This window comes from Heterodontus francisci, chromosome 4 (assembly GCF_036365525.1).
Source record: "Heterodontus francisci isolate sHetFra1 chromosome 4, sHetFra1.hap1, whole genome shotgun sequence".
Lineage (NCBI taxonomy): Eukaryota > Metazoa > Chordata > Chondrichthyes > Heterodontiformes > Heterodontidae > Heterodontus > Heterodontus francisci.
In genome coordinates, this window is record NC_090374.1 from 158,501,816 (window position 1) to 158,516,106 (window position 14,291).

Genomic DNA, 14,291 nt, shown 5'->3' on the forward strand with positions numbered 1-14,291 from the left:
TCATCAAATTATTGATATCTGTTGTGTTCATCGCTGGAAAAAAAAGAGTTTAATACTACAACAGCCGAACTGTTGAACCCCATCTTTGAAGGACCTTCTGTTTCATCGCAGCTTGGAAGACTGCAAGTGAACTTTGACTGTGTTGTGGTTGGAAGTCTCCATTTCGTCAGGAACGTCTCTTGCAAAGACTTTGTTTTATTTTTTCGGGCAGCTAATTAAAAACCAAAATAGTGTTAGTTTGAGTATATGTATGTGAATGCAGGTTAGAATTTTTAAATAAGACGTTATACGGTCTTTAATTATTGGTTTATCTTAGTGTTTAAGATTTTAGTTTTTTAAAATAAATAGTCAGTTTGTTGATATCTAAAGATACCTGGTTTGGTTCTTTTCATTCGGGGGTTACCCGATTGTTCAGTTTGGCTGCTTTATTCTGATTTGGAAAGCCTAAAGAAATATGCTGCGACCTGTGGAGCGACGGGACAGAATTGACAGTGCGTTGCTCCCAACGCGATCAGAATCAAATGTTTTGATTGGAGGCTTTGTCCTGAGCAGTTGTAACTGTGGGAAGAATGAGGAGAGGCAATACAAATTATGTACAATTTTAACGGGATTACAGGATCACAGAGATTTGGGGGGGAGAGGGGTGTATGTACACCAGTCTTTGAAAATGGCAGAATAACTTGAGAAAGCTGTTAAAAAGGAAATATGAAACTTGGCTTTATTTTTTAAAAATGCAAAGAGTACAAACCAAGAATGTTATGCTATGTTATGTTATGCTAAACCTTTATTAAACTCTGGTTAACCCTCAGCTGACATATTGAGTGGAATTTTATTAGTGCCACGGCATTCCCAACGGCGGGACCGGAAGTTGCCGTAGCTTCCACTTCTGCTGCAATTCCCGTTTCCCATGTGATTTTGTATGTAAATGAGCTGTGTGGCATGGGGCATGTGGGATCATGCCGGGGCGTCCTTTCATTGGAACCCGCCATCAGTGCCCCAAGCACCATGATCGCTATTGATATAAAACATTTTGTGCTTTTTGCCTCAAGGATTAGCAGCCTTCCTTTCATGTATCGTCAGGCTAACTTCAATTGAAGCTTTTGAATAAATCGAGATGTATTTGCCTCCCTTATTTCACTTCATTCACATCATTTATTTTATCTGTAGTCAAAGTGAATCAAATGTCAGCCAGCAGGCAGCATCCCACCCCACGGTTCAGTGATGCCTCCCTTCAGGTTCTCCTCCAGGCTGTCCGGGAAAGGCGGGAGGTCCTCTTCCCTGCAGATGGAGTGTGAAGACCCTCCTGCCTCATCAAGGCGGCCTGGATGGAGGTAGCAGAGGAGGTCTCAAACCATGGGTTGACACACACAACATGGGTGCAGTGCCGCAAGCGCATTAATGACTTGCTCAGATCTACCAGGGTCAGTGGTCCTGGCAAAGCAGCTCCATTGGTTTCTTCCATGGCTCCGTGTCTTTAAGGCAGAGGGTGCACAAGGAATGTAGTGGAATGTGTGAGCAGCCTTGGTGCCATTCACTAAATGATGTTTCACCAAGATGAAGATTGGCATTGTTTATATGATTGGATGTCTCGTGCGAAAGCCACAGCAGAATGAGTGATGTTGTTGCATGTATGCAATGGTTGTGATGCATCATTTGCCATGTCATTGAATCTGTACTGTCTGCTTTCAGGATAAACAAAGCCACAAACAATGTGAGCATGCTAGAACGGGAGGAGGGGTCCCTGACATAAGGCTGTTGACCACGGCTGAGGAGGAAGTGTCAGAGATTGCAAGAGAGGAGGGAGGCAGGCCTAAGGATGAAGTGTCAGCTGTGCTCTTGTTGCCATAAGTAGAAACTGAAGGAAAATGTGTGAACTCATGTGAAGCATATGCTTAAAATACCTCTGTTTGTGTCTTCGCTGCAGGTGCCCGCACTCGAGTCGCAGAACACCGCGTGGCTGAAGAATCCTCCTCTGGGGAGCAAGAAGTCTTCAGTGCCCCAGAGGGTACACCGTCACCCGTCTCCTCTCCCATCTCCGTCAGAGCAGATAAATCCACACGGTCCGCAGAATCTGGGTCAGAAGCTGGTAGTCGCGACACAGACATGTCCCAGCAGCTGAGGGAACATGTGCCAGCCGGGTCCCCTGACAATTGGAAGATTGCTGGGGACCAGGCCCCTGCTCAGCCCCACGCTCATAATGATCCTCTGTTTCTTGCTATAAGAAATCTGCTGGATGTGCAGTAAAGCCATGTGGAAAATATGTTGGAGATGCCTCAGGTCATGCATGGCTTTGCGCATGTCATGGAGGAGTCCATGCAAGCCATGATGTATGCCATGTCCCAGTCAAGAATATGGCGAGCTTCGTAGCAAGTGTGGTTGAGCACTTGAGCCATATACGATCTAACCTGCACTCCATCGCTGTTGCCATGGGCTCCATGCAGCAGAGTCTAAGCAAGAGGGGGATGAGGAACCTGGATCTTCCTCCAGGTGACCCTTCTCCTCAGGGAGAGATACAGCTGGAAGAGGAGTGCGTGCCAGCTGCCCTGGGGCCTTCCTCTGAGGACACCCCCAGGGTAAGCGGTGTCTCATCCACCCCCACCCCCCACACTGCTCCACCTCAGCTGCTAATGTCAGGGTAGCACCTAGACATAGTGGGAGAAAAAGGAAACAAACAGTTTTGATCATGAAGATGGCATGGGTGATGTACATATTGTGACAATAGAAAAGATTTATTCACACATTTTTATTTCATGCAAAATTTGATCCACTCTTGGTCATGTTTTGCTTGGTTACAGATGGATACAAACATGTTTTTTGGAGGCTTATGGCAGGAACACAATGTTTGCAAAGCATCTCAGGAAATGTCCAATGTGCATTTCTCATTGGAATTTGAGCCTTCACTCTTCAATGATATCTGTTTTCCTATTGATGATGTTTAACTTTTTCCAATACTGTCATGTCTTTCTTTTGTTTTCTATTGTCATAACTTAACGTTGCTTGCAATGGTGTGTAGTCACATTCATCGTGGCCCATAGATTATTTCAAATGCCAAGCATATGAAAGTGCATTAACGTTTCGTTAAGATTGCAGTGATGAATAAGACCTCAGGGAAAAGTGAATTTCTGTGAGGAATTGTGTTTCTCCTCCCAACATTCCTTGATGATGTGATTTATTGTTGACTGAAACGTGCATAATGAGGTTGTCCCTGACATCCCTTGCATGTCTCTCCATATCGATGACAGTATCGTTGCCATTGTTGTTGTCCTCCTCCTCACCCTCTTCATAGTCATCCTCATCTGAGGAGGACTGGTGTTCCTGCTGTTTCTCTGCCTCTAGAATGTTGCTGCATCTAATTGCAAGGTTGCACAAAGCACAGCAGACAACGATTATTTGTGACACCCTCTGTTGTGTATACTGAAGAGCCCCACCTCCCCCCAACACCCACCCCCAGACCAGTCAAGGTAATGGAATCGCATTTTCAGCATGCTAGTGATGTGTTCAGTGATGGCTCTGGTGGATGCATGAGCGACATTGTACCTCTGTTCAGCAGTGCTTTGGGGATGACGTACTGGTGTCATTAACCATGTACAAAGGGAGTAACCCTTGTTACCCAGGATCCATCTGTCCACTTTGGCTGGTTCCTCAAAAACTGCTGGCAACTGAGAGTTCCTCAAAATGTATCGGTTATGACAGCTCCCTGAGAAATGTGCGCAAACATGCATGATACTTCTCCTGTGATCACAAACCAGTTGCACGTTTTAAAGAGTGGAAGCCTTTGCAATTGACAAAGACAGGCTGGTCCTAAGGAGCTCTACTTGGCCACATGAGTACAGTCATAGAATTGTTACAGTGCAGAAGGAGGCCATTCAGCCCATTGTGTCCACACCAGCTGTCTGACAGAACAATTCACTTTGTGCTATTCCCCTGTATTCACCCTGTAATCCTGCACATTCTTACTTTTTATATAACAGTCTAATTCCCTTTTGAATGCTTCAATTGAACCTGCCTCCACCACACTCTCAGGCAGCGCGTTCCAGACCTTAACCAATTGCTGCGTGAAAAAGATTTTCCTCCATGTCGCTTTTGCTTCTCTTACCCGCTACTTTAAATCTGTGCCATCTCGTTCTCGATCCTTTCATCCAGTCAATCACCCCTTGCACTCTAGGAAACCAGCGATGGCGCCAAAGGCCGCAGTCCTTGCTGCCTGGCTGTCCTTGTCTACAGGTAAGTAGATGAAATCATTGGCACATCGAAAAAGGGCATTGGTCACGTCTTTGATGTACCTGTGGGTCGCAGACTGCGAGATGCCACGTATGTCACACATGGATCCTTGGAAGGAGCTGCTGGAAAAGAAATTGAGTGCAGCAGTCACTTTGAGGGAAACTGGCATGGGATTCCCACCGAACCCGAGCAGTTGCAGGTCATGCTGCAGAATCCTACAAATTTCTGTGACCATTTCATGTGATATCCTTAGGTGTCTCTGGCATTGCCTCTCTGACATTTGAAGGTAATTTTGTCCTTGTCCTGAGGATGAGATGACATGCTAGTTCCCGTCTTCGATAACGCCATTCCTGGATGTTATCATTCGGAGCATCCTCACCTCCTTGTTCTGCCTGTTGCTGGCGCTCAGGCATCATGAGTTGAGGGAAGAGCCCTCCTTAGTCTCTCTCTTTGCTCTTCCCGTGGTACTAGACAAATTGGGTGTATTAGACCCATGATGCTGTGACTTTTCTGAACAATAAATAAGCAGAGCATGATGAAACATTGAGGCCATGAACAGTTCCTTATACCTGCCTTCAAATTGCAAGGTAGCAGACACACCCATTGTCGTTTGCCTCCTCCCACTCTCTTTGCAATCCTTGAGTGTCCATGTGGTTTCCATTATTGTTGGAGAAAATGGTGCAGATGGAATTCAGGGCAAGTCTCCCTACCTTCCAACCTCCTCCTACAACCTCCCAGCTTGAGCCCATCACCCTGGACTCACCCAATATTAACATTATCCTTCTGTCCATTACCATTGAGCCCCCCCCCATTACCATGCACAGCGTAATCATCAATGTATTCATGTCCTCCCTCCCTCCATTCATACTCCCATTACTATCGACATGCCGACTCTTACCTCTGACCTCTTCACACTGCACTGTCCGTAGTTGCCAAGTCCCGTTCCTTTTCCTATGAAGCTGTCGAATACCCACCCATTAGTCTTGACTCCCCACCCCTCCCCAACAGAGTCCATTTGCCCCATTGACTGTGACCATTCCCTCAGCTAGCTACTACCCTCAATTTGCTCCACAGCTCCCTGACATTGACAGCACTTCCCTTCCTTTAGGCCCTTGCCAAGTATCTTCACACTGCACTGATCTAATCCACCCACCAATGCTACCATTTGTTTAGTAGAGGAGTTAAAGAGAGAAGAGTACAGACCTGAGATGCAACTGCACAAATCCGACTGCTGCACGCCACGGTGAAACAATCGTGAACCGGGTGGCACGGAATAGCACTGCCATTCACTTAATCTGGCAGGTAGTTCTAAGTTGTAATTGTGCGTATGGTAATGAGTATTCATATTATTTAAATATATGCAAAGCAGCGATCTGCCATCATGCTGGAGGAACACCGCAAACCCGCCGCCAACTTAATTCCTCCAAAATATCCCATCATCAGGAATCTGAAAAACACCTCCCGCCTAATTAATCCCCCTGCACGCCACCAAATCGACCACGGCGGAGAGCATAAAATTCCCTCTATTGTGTTCAATTCTAGGCATCATACTTTAGGTAAGATGTTAATGCCTTAGAGGTTCACTAGAATGGTACCAGAGGTGAGGGAATTCAGTTATGTGGAAAGACTAGAGAAGCTGGGGTTTTTCTTCCTAGAGCAGAGATTGATCGAGGTGTTCAAAATCATGAATGGTGTTGATGGAGTAAATAGGGAGAAATTATTTCCAGTGGCAGAGGGACCAGTAACCAGAGGACACAGATTTAAGGTGATTGTCACAAGAACCAGAGGCGATATAAGGAAAGGTTTTTTTTTTACACAGAGTTGTCATTTGGAATGAAAGGGTGGTGGAAGCAGATTTAACAATTTTCAAAATGGAATTGGACAAATAATTGAAGGGAGACCATTTGTAGGGCTTTGTGGAAAGAGTGGGCATTGGGTCTAGTTGGATAGCTCAAAGATCCAGCACAAGCAGGATGGGCCAAACATCTGCCTCCTGTCCAGTATCATTCTATGACCAGTTATCAGGTGAATACCAACATAGCTAGATTGACTCCTCACTTTCACCAGTCACTGTGAATTGGACACCTGGAAGGAGGTTACGAGACATTAGCTGCTTGTTCACGATGCTATGTCGTAACCTGGTAAAGGACTTCATAGTTACCTGCAAACTGAATTGAAAAGGGCACAATACCCTCAGTGGATGTGCTTAGCTACCCAATACAACATAGGCTGTTCAGGAAGCACGTCTCCATCACACCGCATGCAGAAGGAAATAGCCTGTGCTTTACTTACCCAGGAGTGGGGGAAGGGGCATGTGGAACAGTGCCTGTATTGGGCTGGTGTTAAAGCATGGTTGGTTGCCTTATTTGGCTGGCAGGTGGCTGGGCATAGATAGGCCGCCTTTGGCAGAACCCAGGAGCAACAGTCATTTGTTATCCTGGGATGAAGCATGGGAGTGTATGGTGGACCAGCTACAGGAGTCAAAGTAGCTGTTCAGTGCTGGCTAGGTGGAGCCCGCTTACATTGCTGTACAACACTCTGAAACGTAGTTGGTGCAAGGTGCAGGAGCTGCACACCTCTTGGGCTGGTTTTCATGCAGCACATAGGCTCCTGGAGTCAATAAGTATTGGCCAGCATGGTAGTGCTTGTTGAGGAATAAGTCAGCTGTAGGATTCACTTGCAGGGAATCTACCGAGGGTAGGTGGAGGGGGGATGGCAGAGATATTTCATGGTGTGGAATTCTTTGGCTATTTCCCCACAGAAAGGACAGAAATGATTTTAAAATGAGTTTTGAGCAAAAGGTGTTAACTTTTCATGACTGTCCCATGCTGAACTGTGATTCCTTAAGTGAGTGAATGATTTGAAAAAATAATGAGTACTTCAGGATAATGCCAATGGGATGTGATATACATAGACTTTCAAAAGGCTTTCAATAAGGTACCTGATGGAGAACTCATGACCATGGTCAGAGCCTGTAGAGACGGGGAACAGTCGCAGAATGAATAGCAAGCCAAGTACAAAGTAGAGAGTAAGAGTTACAAATTACTCAGATAGTGGAAAGTGGGAACTGATTACAACTAGTCTACTAACGCATGAAGATTGGCTGGTAAGCTGAACTACTGGAGGGCCAACAATGTCAGTGTGCCATATTCCAGCATGAGCCAGCATGCTCAGAAGATGAGGGGAAAAACTGGAGATAAAAGTTTACACTCCTACGTAAAGCACATGTATTTTGGCTTTAGATGGGTACGCCTATATTAATTCAGTGTTTGGTGTGTTTTCCAGAGGTTGGGTTGCTCGCTAAGTCCTTTATTGATGAGGGAAAGCTGGTACCAGATGACACAATGACTCGGATCATACTACATGAACTGAAAGAGATGAAGCAGTACAACTGGCTGCTGGATGGTAAGGATGCATGTGCTATGTACAGAGTTCCAACTGTGCAGTTAGAATGCTTGTAACACAAGAGCCTAGTACTTGAAAACCTAGAATGCTGGGATATTTGCTGCATTGCACAACTTCTATCAATGAACCACAAGTGTCAAATCTTGCCTTGAGAATTATGCTTTGTTAATTGGAAAAGTACAGTAATCTAACATCATGGCTCAGCTAGTTAAGTAATTGAATAGCTAGGCTTTACAGACCAGAACAGTCCTAGATTATATCTTCAGTACACATTGAGAGAGTGGCCCAGCTTTTCCCACAACACCCAGATTGATGACGCACCATTAGTTCAGCCATCTAGCCCACTGAACTCATCAATAACTTCCTCTGTATTTCCCTGCATTTCTAATTAGAATATGCTGTAGCAAGAGTGGCGGTGAATTGGAAGCAGCAGAAGTGGCCAATTTATTCCAGCGATTGGCCAAATGCTTTTGATCAGCTCAATGTGCTGGAAGTACTCAGCCTCTCCTCTGGGAAGTTCAAGCATATTCCTAAAGAGGAATCTGACCATTATAAGACGTTGTTTGTGGAAAACTGATTTGCTAGGAGGGAATCGGTGGCGCGTGTTCCTGCTTTTTAAAAAATTTATTTATTCTGATTTTTAAACTCTTTTGTTAGGCATCTAATTTTGTGATAAACTGAGTGAAGGATTTAACACCTTCAGAAAACCAGATTTGGCTCAAGATCAGGCTCTCTGGGAACGAAACAAATGAGCTCAGGTCAACTGTTTAAAAAGTCATTGATCTCCAAGCAGTAACTCATGCTGGTGCCAAGTCATCAAGGGCTCACCGGTGCCATTATTCTTAAGTCTAAGTGGCTGCTGCTTAATCGCTCACCATTGATTTTAATGGAGGTGGAGCTATGATTACAGACTGGTTTTTGTTATGGCTCAAAGGTCCAGGAAAATATGGAGTACCATAGTTAATAGCTTAAGTCACTTACTTCGTAATTTCCTCTTTTGCACTGTTCCAGGGTTCCTACATTGTTGATGTGTCCATTACAATGGTGCAAGTCTGCAGGAAAATCTGGACCATTGAGTAGAAACACAATAGCTGCCCATTGTGTGCCCTTGCATTAGAGATTGATAAATGAATCAGGCATTCTTGTCTGTGTTACCTGTTGATACTGCTGGAAATTGTTTTGCTTTGGTCAGCTGGATATTTTCACCTTTGAGGAAGCCCATAACCACGTTTGAATCTCCACATCAAGCCACCGAGAAATCTACACTCAATATGAAGTGCACACAATATTCATTAAATTCCAGAGAATATAGAAGATTGAGGGTAAACTGATAAAGGTCTTTAAAATGTAGATACAGAGAAATTACTTCCTCTGGCGGGGGAATCAAGAAATAGCGGTCACGGTCTTAAAATTAGAGATAGACCATTCAGGATTGAAATTGGGAAGCACTTTTTCACACAAAGGGTAGTAGAAATATGGAGCTGTGCCCATCCCCCCCTCACCCCAGAAGACCATGGAGGCTGAATACATCATCTAATTGAATGGTGGAGCAGGCTGAAGGGGATGACTGGCCTGCTCCTGTTCTTAACTTTCTAGAACTTCAGCACAGTTTTGCAGAATTGTGGCTTAGGGAGCCTTCAAGCTAGACCTACTTTGCCTGCCATGACAGAGTACTGATAAGCTTCCTGCTGCTTGTTCAGCCGATAATACCAATCCATTAAGACATTAGCTTACAGGGTATCTGGGTGCGAACAATCGCTACTTTCAGTGACATATCTACCCTCCTGGTTCCCCATTAGTGAGCCAGGATGACTGGTCACTCATCAACTATACCCTAGATCATTGTAAATTGTTTCTGAGATTTTGAGTTACTGAGTCTGTAACAGGGGGTTAACTTCATTCACAGCTTCCATTCCAGACATGTCATCTTGAAGCCAACTGGATTGCAAAGCGACATTGTTTCCTTTCTCCCCCCCACCCCCCCCCCCACCCCAAAATAAGGATACTTGGTTAAACAAGTGATGAGCATGAAGTTGAGCTCTTGCTTAATGAATAACATGTATTCAGAGCTCCATCCTGAAACACAGTAGGCAACTTTCAACGGCAATATCCCACTTACAGTAATGAGATAAATGACCAGATAATCTGCTTTAGGATTGTTAGTTGGGGGATAATTATTGGCTCAGACACCAGGTTCCACCAAATAGTGTTAAGGGACTTTTACATCCATGTCAGAGTACAAGACGGTTTAAGGTCTTCGACAGTGCAGCATTTGCTCAGTAGTGCACTGAAGTGTCAGCCTGGATTATGTGCTCGACTTTCTGGTGAGATAATCTCCAGTGGTTTTGCTATTAACAATTATTAACATATCAAAGGTAGTAAGGCCAGATCTTGTGGGGGGGGGGGGGGGGGGGGAGAAAGAAGTGATCCTTTCACAATTTGAATTAGCATTGAAAATGTTTTCTTTATAAAACTAGAAGGGCGTGGTTATGCTTGAGTTGGCGCTTCAACTTAACTCTGCAATGGAATTGAAGCACTTGTGTTAATATCCTTAATTCCTCAAATATTGAATTTTCCGATCTCGTATATATTGTTGGAGGCACCAAGTGAAGATTGGGTGCTTTCACACAGGAAATGAGGGAGATAATGGATTTAAAATCAGTCCTGGCCCAGGCTGCCGTAGCACACCTTGTGGCCATAAATAGGGCTGCATTTGTGAAGGGCTGGGAGAAGCTCTTAAATTATCTTGGGAAGATGTGAATTTAGGAGGCTCCAAAGAAGAGTCGCAGGGAAATAACTTGTGAAAAAGTTTATTTGTTATGAAATTCATGTTATTACTTCTATTAATTTATAGAGGTAAATTAATAAATAAACGTGTATTATGATCTCTCTTTGTGAAACTTTTCTGAGTCTAAACCCAGGCTCATACATTTGCTCTATATATAAGGCTAATTAGAAAATGAACTACTTTAATTCAATGTATGTCTTGTTTACAACACTTTTGGGTAAAGGTAAGGCCACCATTTCCCTACTTCAAGAAATAGTAATGGTGATTAGTTCTTCAGTGCTAAATAAATAGTTGTGACGAATTAAGTATATATTTTATGCTCCATTTGGTTTCACAAAAACATTGTTTCAATGGTTTGCCTGTGAGTGCAGTACTGGTGTAGTTATTTGTTTTCGTACATTCAAGTTCCTTTTAAACACCAGGAAGGAGAGCCGATGTAGGCCTAAAGTAGCTTGAAAAAGTTTTCCCAGTTAGATATGATTTACTGTATTGTCTATTTCTTGCCATGATTTAAAAGGGTTTCCCAGGACACTCCCACAGGCAGAGGAGCTGCATAAAGTTTACCAACCAGATACTGTAATTAAGTTGAATGTCCCCTTTGAGACAATCAAAAAACGACTGACAGCTCGCTGGATCCACCCTGGCAGTGGTAGAGTTTACAACATTGACTTCAATCCTCCAAAAGTAACAGTTAAGTATCCAGTTTAAAACTGTGAGCAGAATTATTAACACATTTCGTGTTTAACACATGCATAGAAAATTCTATGTTTTGTTTTCAGGTACTATCTGTTAAGAGCTGACTGTGCTTGTTTTGCGTGTCAGTGAATCATTTTTACAACTCTATTCAATGCATGCAGAGTATTTAATGCTGTTTTCTTTGGATTGTAGTCCTTTTAATTTACAGTTCAAAAGTACTCTCTTTAAAACCAAGTAGTTAAGCAAATTGGACTTTGGACAAAAAAGATAGAGCTAAGTATTTTCTAAATGGTGAGGAGCTGAGATTTTGGGATCCATGTACAGAAATCACAAAGCTAGTGAACAGGTACAAAAAATATTTTAAAACAAGGAGTAATGGAATGTTGGCCTTTATCTCAAGGGGGCTGGAATGCCAAGGGGTGGGAAGAAAGACATGTACATTGATATAGCACTTTTAATGAGTGCTCAGGACACCCCAAATTTCTTTACAGCCAATGAAGTACTTTTAAAGATTAGTTAATGTTGTAATGCGGGAGACATGACATCCAATTTGTGCACAGCAAGATCTGTTTTAGTGATATTGGTTGAGGGGCAAATATTGGCCAGGACATCTGAGAAAAACTCCCAACTCTTGTTTGAATTGTGTCATGGGATCTGTTATGTCCATCTGAGGGGGCAAAGGGGGCCTTGGTTAAAGAATCTCACCTGAAAGGAGACACCCTTGCCAGTGCGGTTACTGCCACGACCTTCTGACTCCTAAGGCGAGAGGGCTACCATTGAGCCAAGGCTGATGCCTTTTGCTATTGTTTACATACAGGAACGTTTAAATTAATGATTTTACCAAACTGTCGGAATTTTTAAAAAAAGTATTCATTTGGAATCCAGTAACTACCCATTTTGTAAACTGGAGTCATTTTGGTTTCTTTATCTAATTAGCATTGACTCTCCCTTTTGAGTTAATTTTCTGAATAAGGTCCATCGTTTGGAATTTGTTGGTCAATGTTCCTTTCTGGTCAAAGTACAATCTCAAAGCTAGTTGGATGAATGCCGGAGTTATGCTTTGTATATATTGTTACTGGATGTTTCCAACAGCTGTAACAGAGACATTCTTAACACCATCCAGTGTCAAAGGCCCTTATATCCCAAGAAGTGTTTAGTATCAGCACAATCAGATTGGCTGCTGAATCTTTAAATGCCAATCACTCCAAGACACGCATTAACAAAAGCATTAGTTGGCACCCTATCATTCTCTTAACATTAGCAGCAGCCTGGACTCAGTGGATGTTGAGAGACTGCACTGACCAAGTGAAGCTTGCAAAGCAGGGGAACGGCAGTATGGTGGTTATGCCACTGAACTAGTAATCTAGAGGGTCCGATAAAAGGTCACTGACCTGAAACGTTAACTCTGCTACTCTTTCCACAGATGCTGCCAGACCTGCTGAGTAATTCCAGCACTTTCTGATCTTATTTTAGATTTACAGCACCTGCACTATTTTGCTTTTATTATAATAATCTAGAGGCCTGGGCCAGTGATCTAGAGAACAAGTTCAAATCCCACCATGGCACTTTGAGTTGGTGTCAGTAAAAATGTTCATGAAGCTGTTGGATTGTCATAAAATCCAATGGGTTAAATTTCCTTTAGGAAGGAAGCATACTTTCCTTAAATTGTTTGGCGTATAAGTGACTCCAGTCCAACACCACAACAAACATTGTGGAAACACCTCAACCACATGGACAGCAATTCTGACTAAGGGTTAAATAGTGTCAGCCATCAATGGAGCCAGTTAGTTTTCACCAACATTGCTGCATGTTGCCCTGAACAGTTTGTTTACCAGCCTTAGATCAGTAAACTAGCAAAGAGAACATTTGCTTAAATTTTTGTTTGCATTTAGATAACAGTGTAGGAGTGATCCAAGGGAGTGAGGTGATCTGTAACATGTGCTCTTTGATGGTATTAAAATATTGCTAGCACTTTTTTATATTGATAAAACAGTGAAGGAGTAATTATGCTCCTGGGTGTATACTATAGGCCACCAAATATTGGGAAGTAGATCTGAAAGATGCAAGATCCACAGAGTAGTGATAATGGGTGATTTCAGTTATCCTAATATAGACTGGGATAGTAACAATGAAAAGGGCAAAGAAGGGAAGAAATTCCTGAAATGTGTGCAGTACAGCTTTCTTGATCAGGATGTTTCCAGCCTAACAAGGAAGGAAGCCTTGCTGGATACAGTTCTGGGGAATAAAATGGGACAGGTGGAGTATGTTTTGGGGAGCATTTGGCAAACTGTGGGCGTAATATCATCAAGTTTGGAACAGTTCTGGAAAAGGACAAGGAACAATCAAGTATAAAAATACTGAATTGGAGGAGGGATCTGAGCCAGGTAGATTGGAATCAAAAATTGCTAGGTAAAACAGTATTTAAACAGTGGGAGACCTTCAGAAGGGAGCTGGTTTGGGTGCAGAACAGACACATCCCCATGAGGGGGAAAGGAAGGACATCCAAAGCTTCCTGGATGACTAAAAATATAGAGATTAAAATGAGACAATAAAAGGACACTTATGATAATTACAAGGTTCATAATATAGTACTGACCCAAGCTAAATATAGAAAGTGCAGAAGAGATCTAAAAGGAGAAATAAGAGGGACAGAGTATGAGAAAGCATCAGTGGCTAACATAAAAGGGAACCTAAAAATCTTTTAGAGACATTTGTAAATGAGGGTGGAGCTGATTAGGGACCCAAAAGATGATCTTGTGGAGGCAGAGGGCATGACTGATGTATTAAATGATTACCTTGCATCTGTCTTCACTGGAGAGGAGGAGGATGCCAATGTAACAGTAAAGGAGAAGGCAAAAGCTATACTGGATAGGATAAAAATAGATAAAGAGGAGATACTTAAAGGCTGGCAATCCTCAAAGTAGAAAAATCACCTGGTCTGGCTGGGATGCATCCTAGGTTATTGTGGGAACTAATGGTGTAAGTTCTAGGTTCTGGCCACGATCTTCCAATCCTCCACGAGTATGAGAGTGGTTCCAGAAGACTAGAGGATTACAAATGTAACTCTCCTGTTTAAAAAAGGGGAGAGTGATAAACCCAACAACTATAGCCCAGTCAGTCAAACGTCTGGTGGAGAAACTTTTCGATACAACATTCCAGGAATTAGTTGGCATTTGGAAAA

General features: G+C 43.1%; 1 protein-coding gene across 1 annotated transcript in view; it reads left to right on the plus strand.

Annotated features, from left to right (window-relative positions):
• Positions 1-14,291, plus strand: part of ak3 (adenylate kinase 3) — a 30,384-nt gene that overhangs the window by 9,725 nt on the left and 6,368 nt on the right. Inside the window, exons 2-3 of the mRNA XM_068030462.1 lie at positions 7,507-7,626; positions 10,932-11,104. Coding sequence (XP_067886563.1) covers positions 7,507-7,626; positions 10,932-11,104 — 293 coding nt within the window. The remainder of the gene's footprint in view (positions 1-7,506; positions 7,627-10,931; positions 11,105-14,291) is intronic.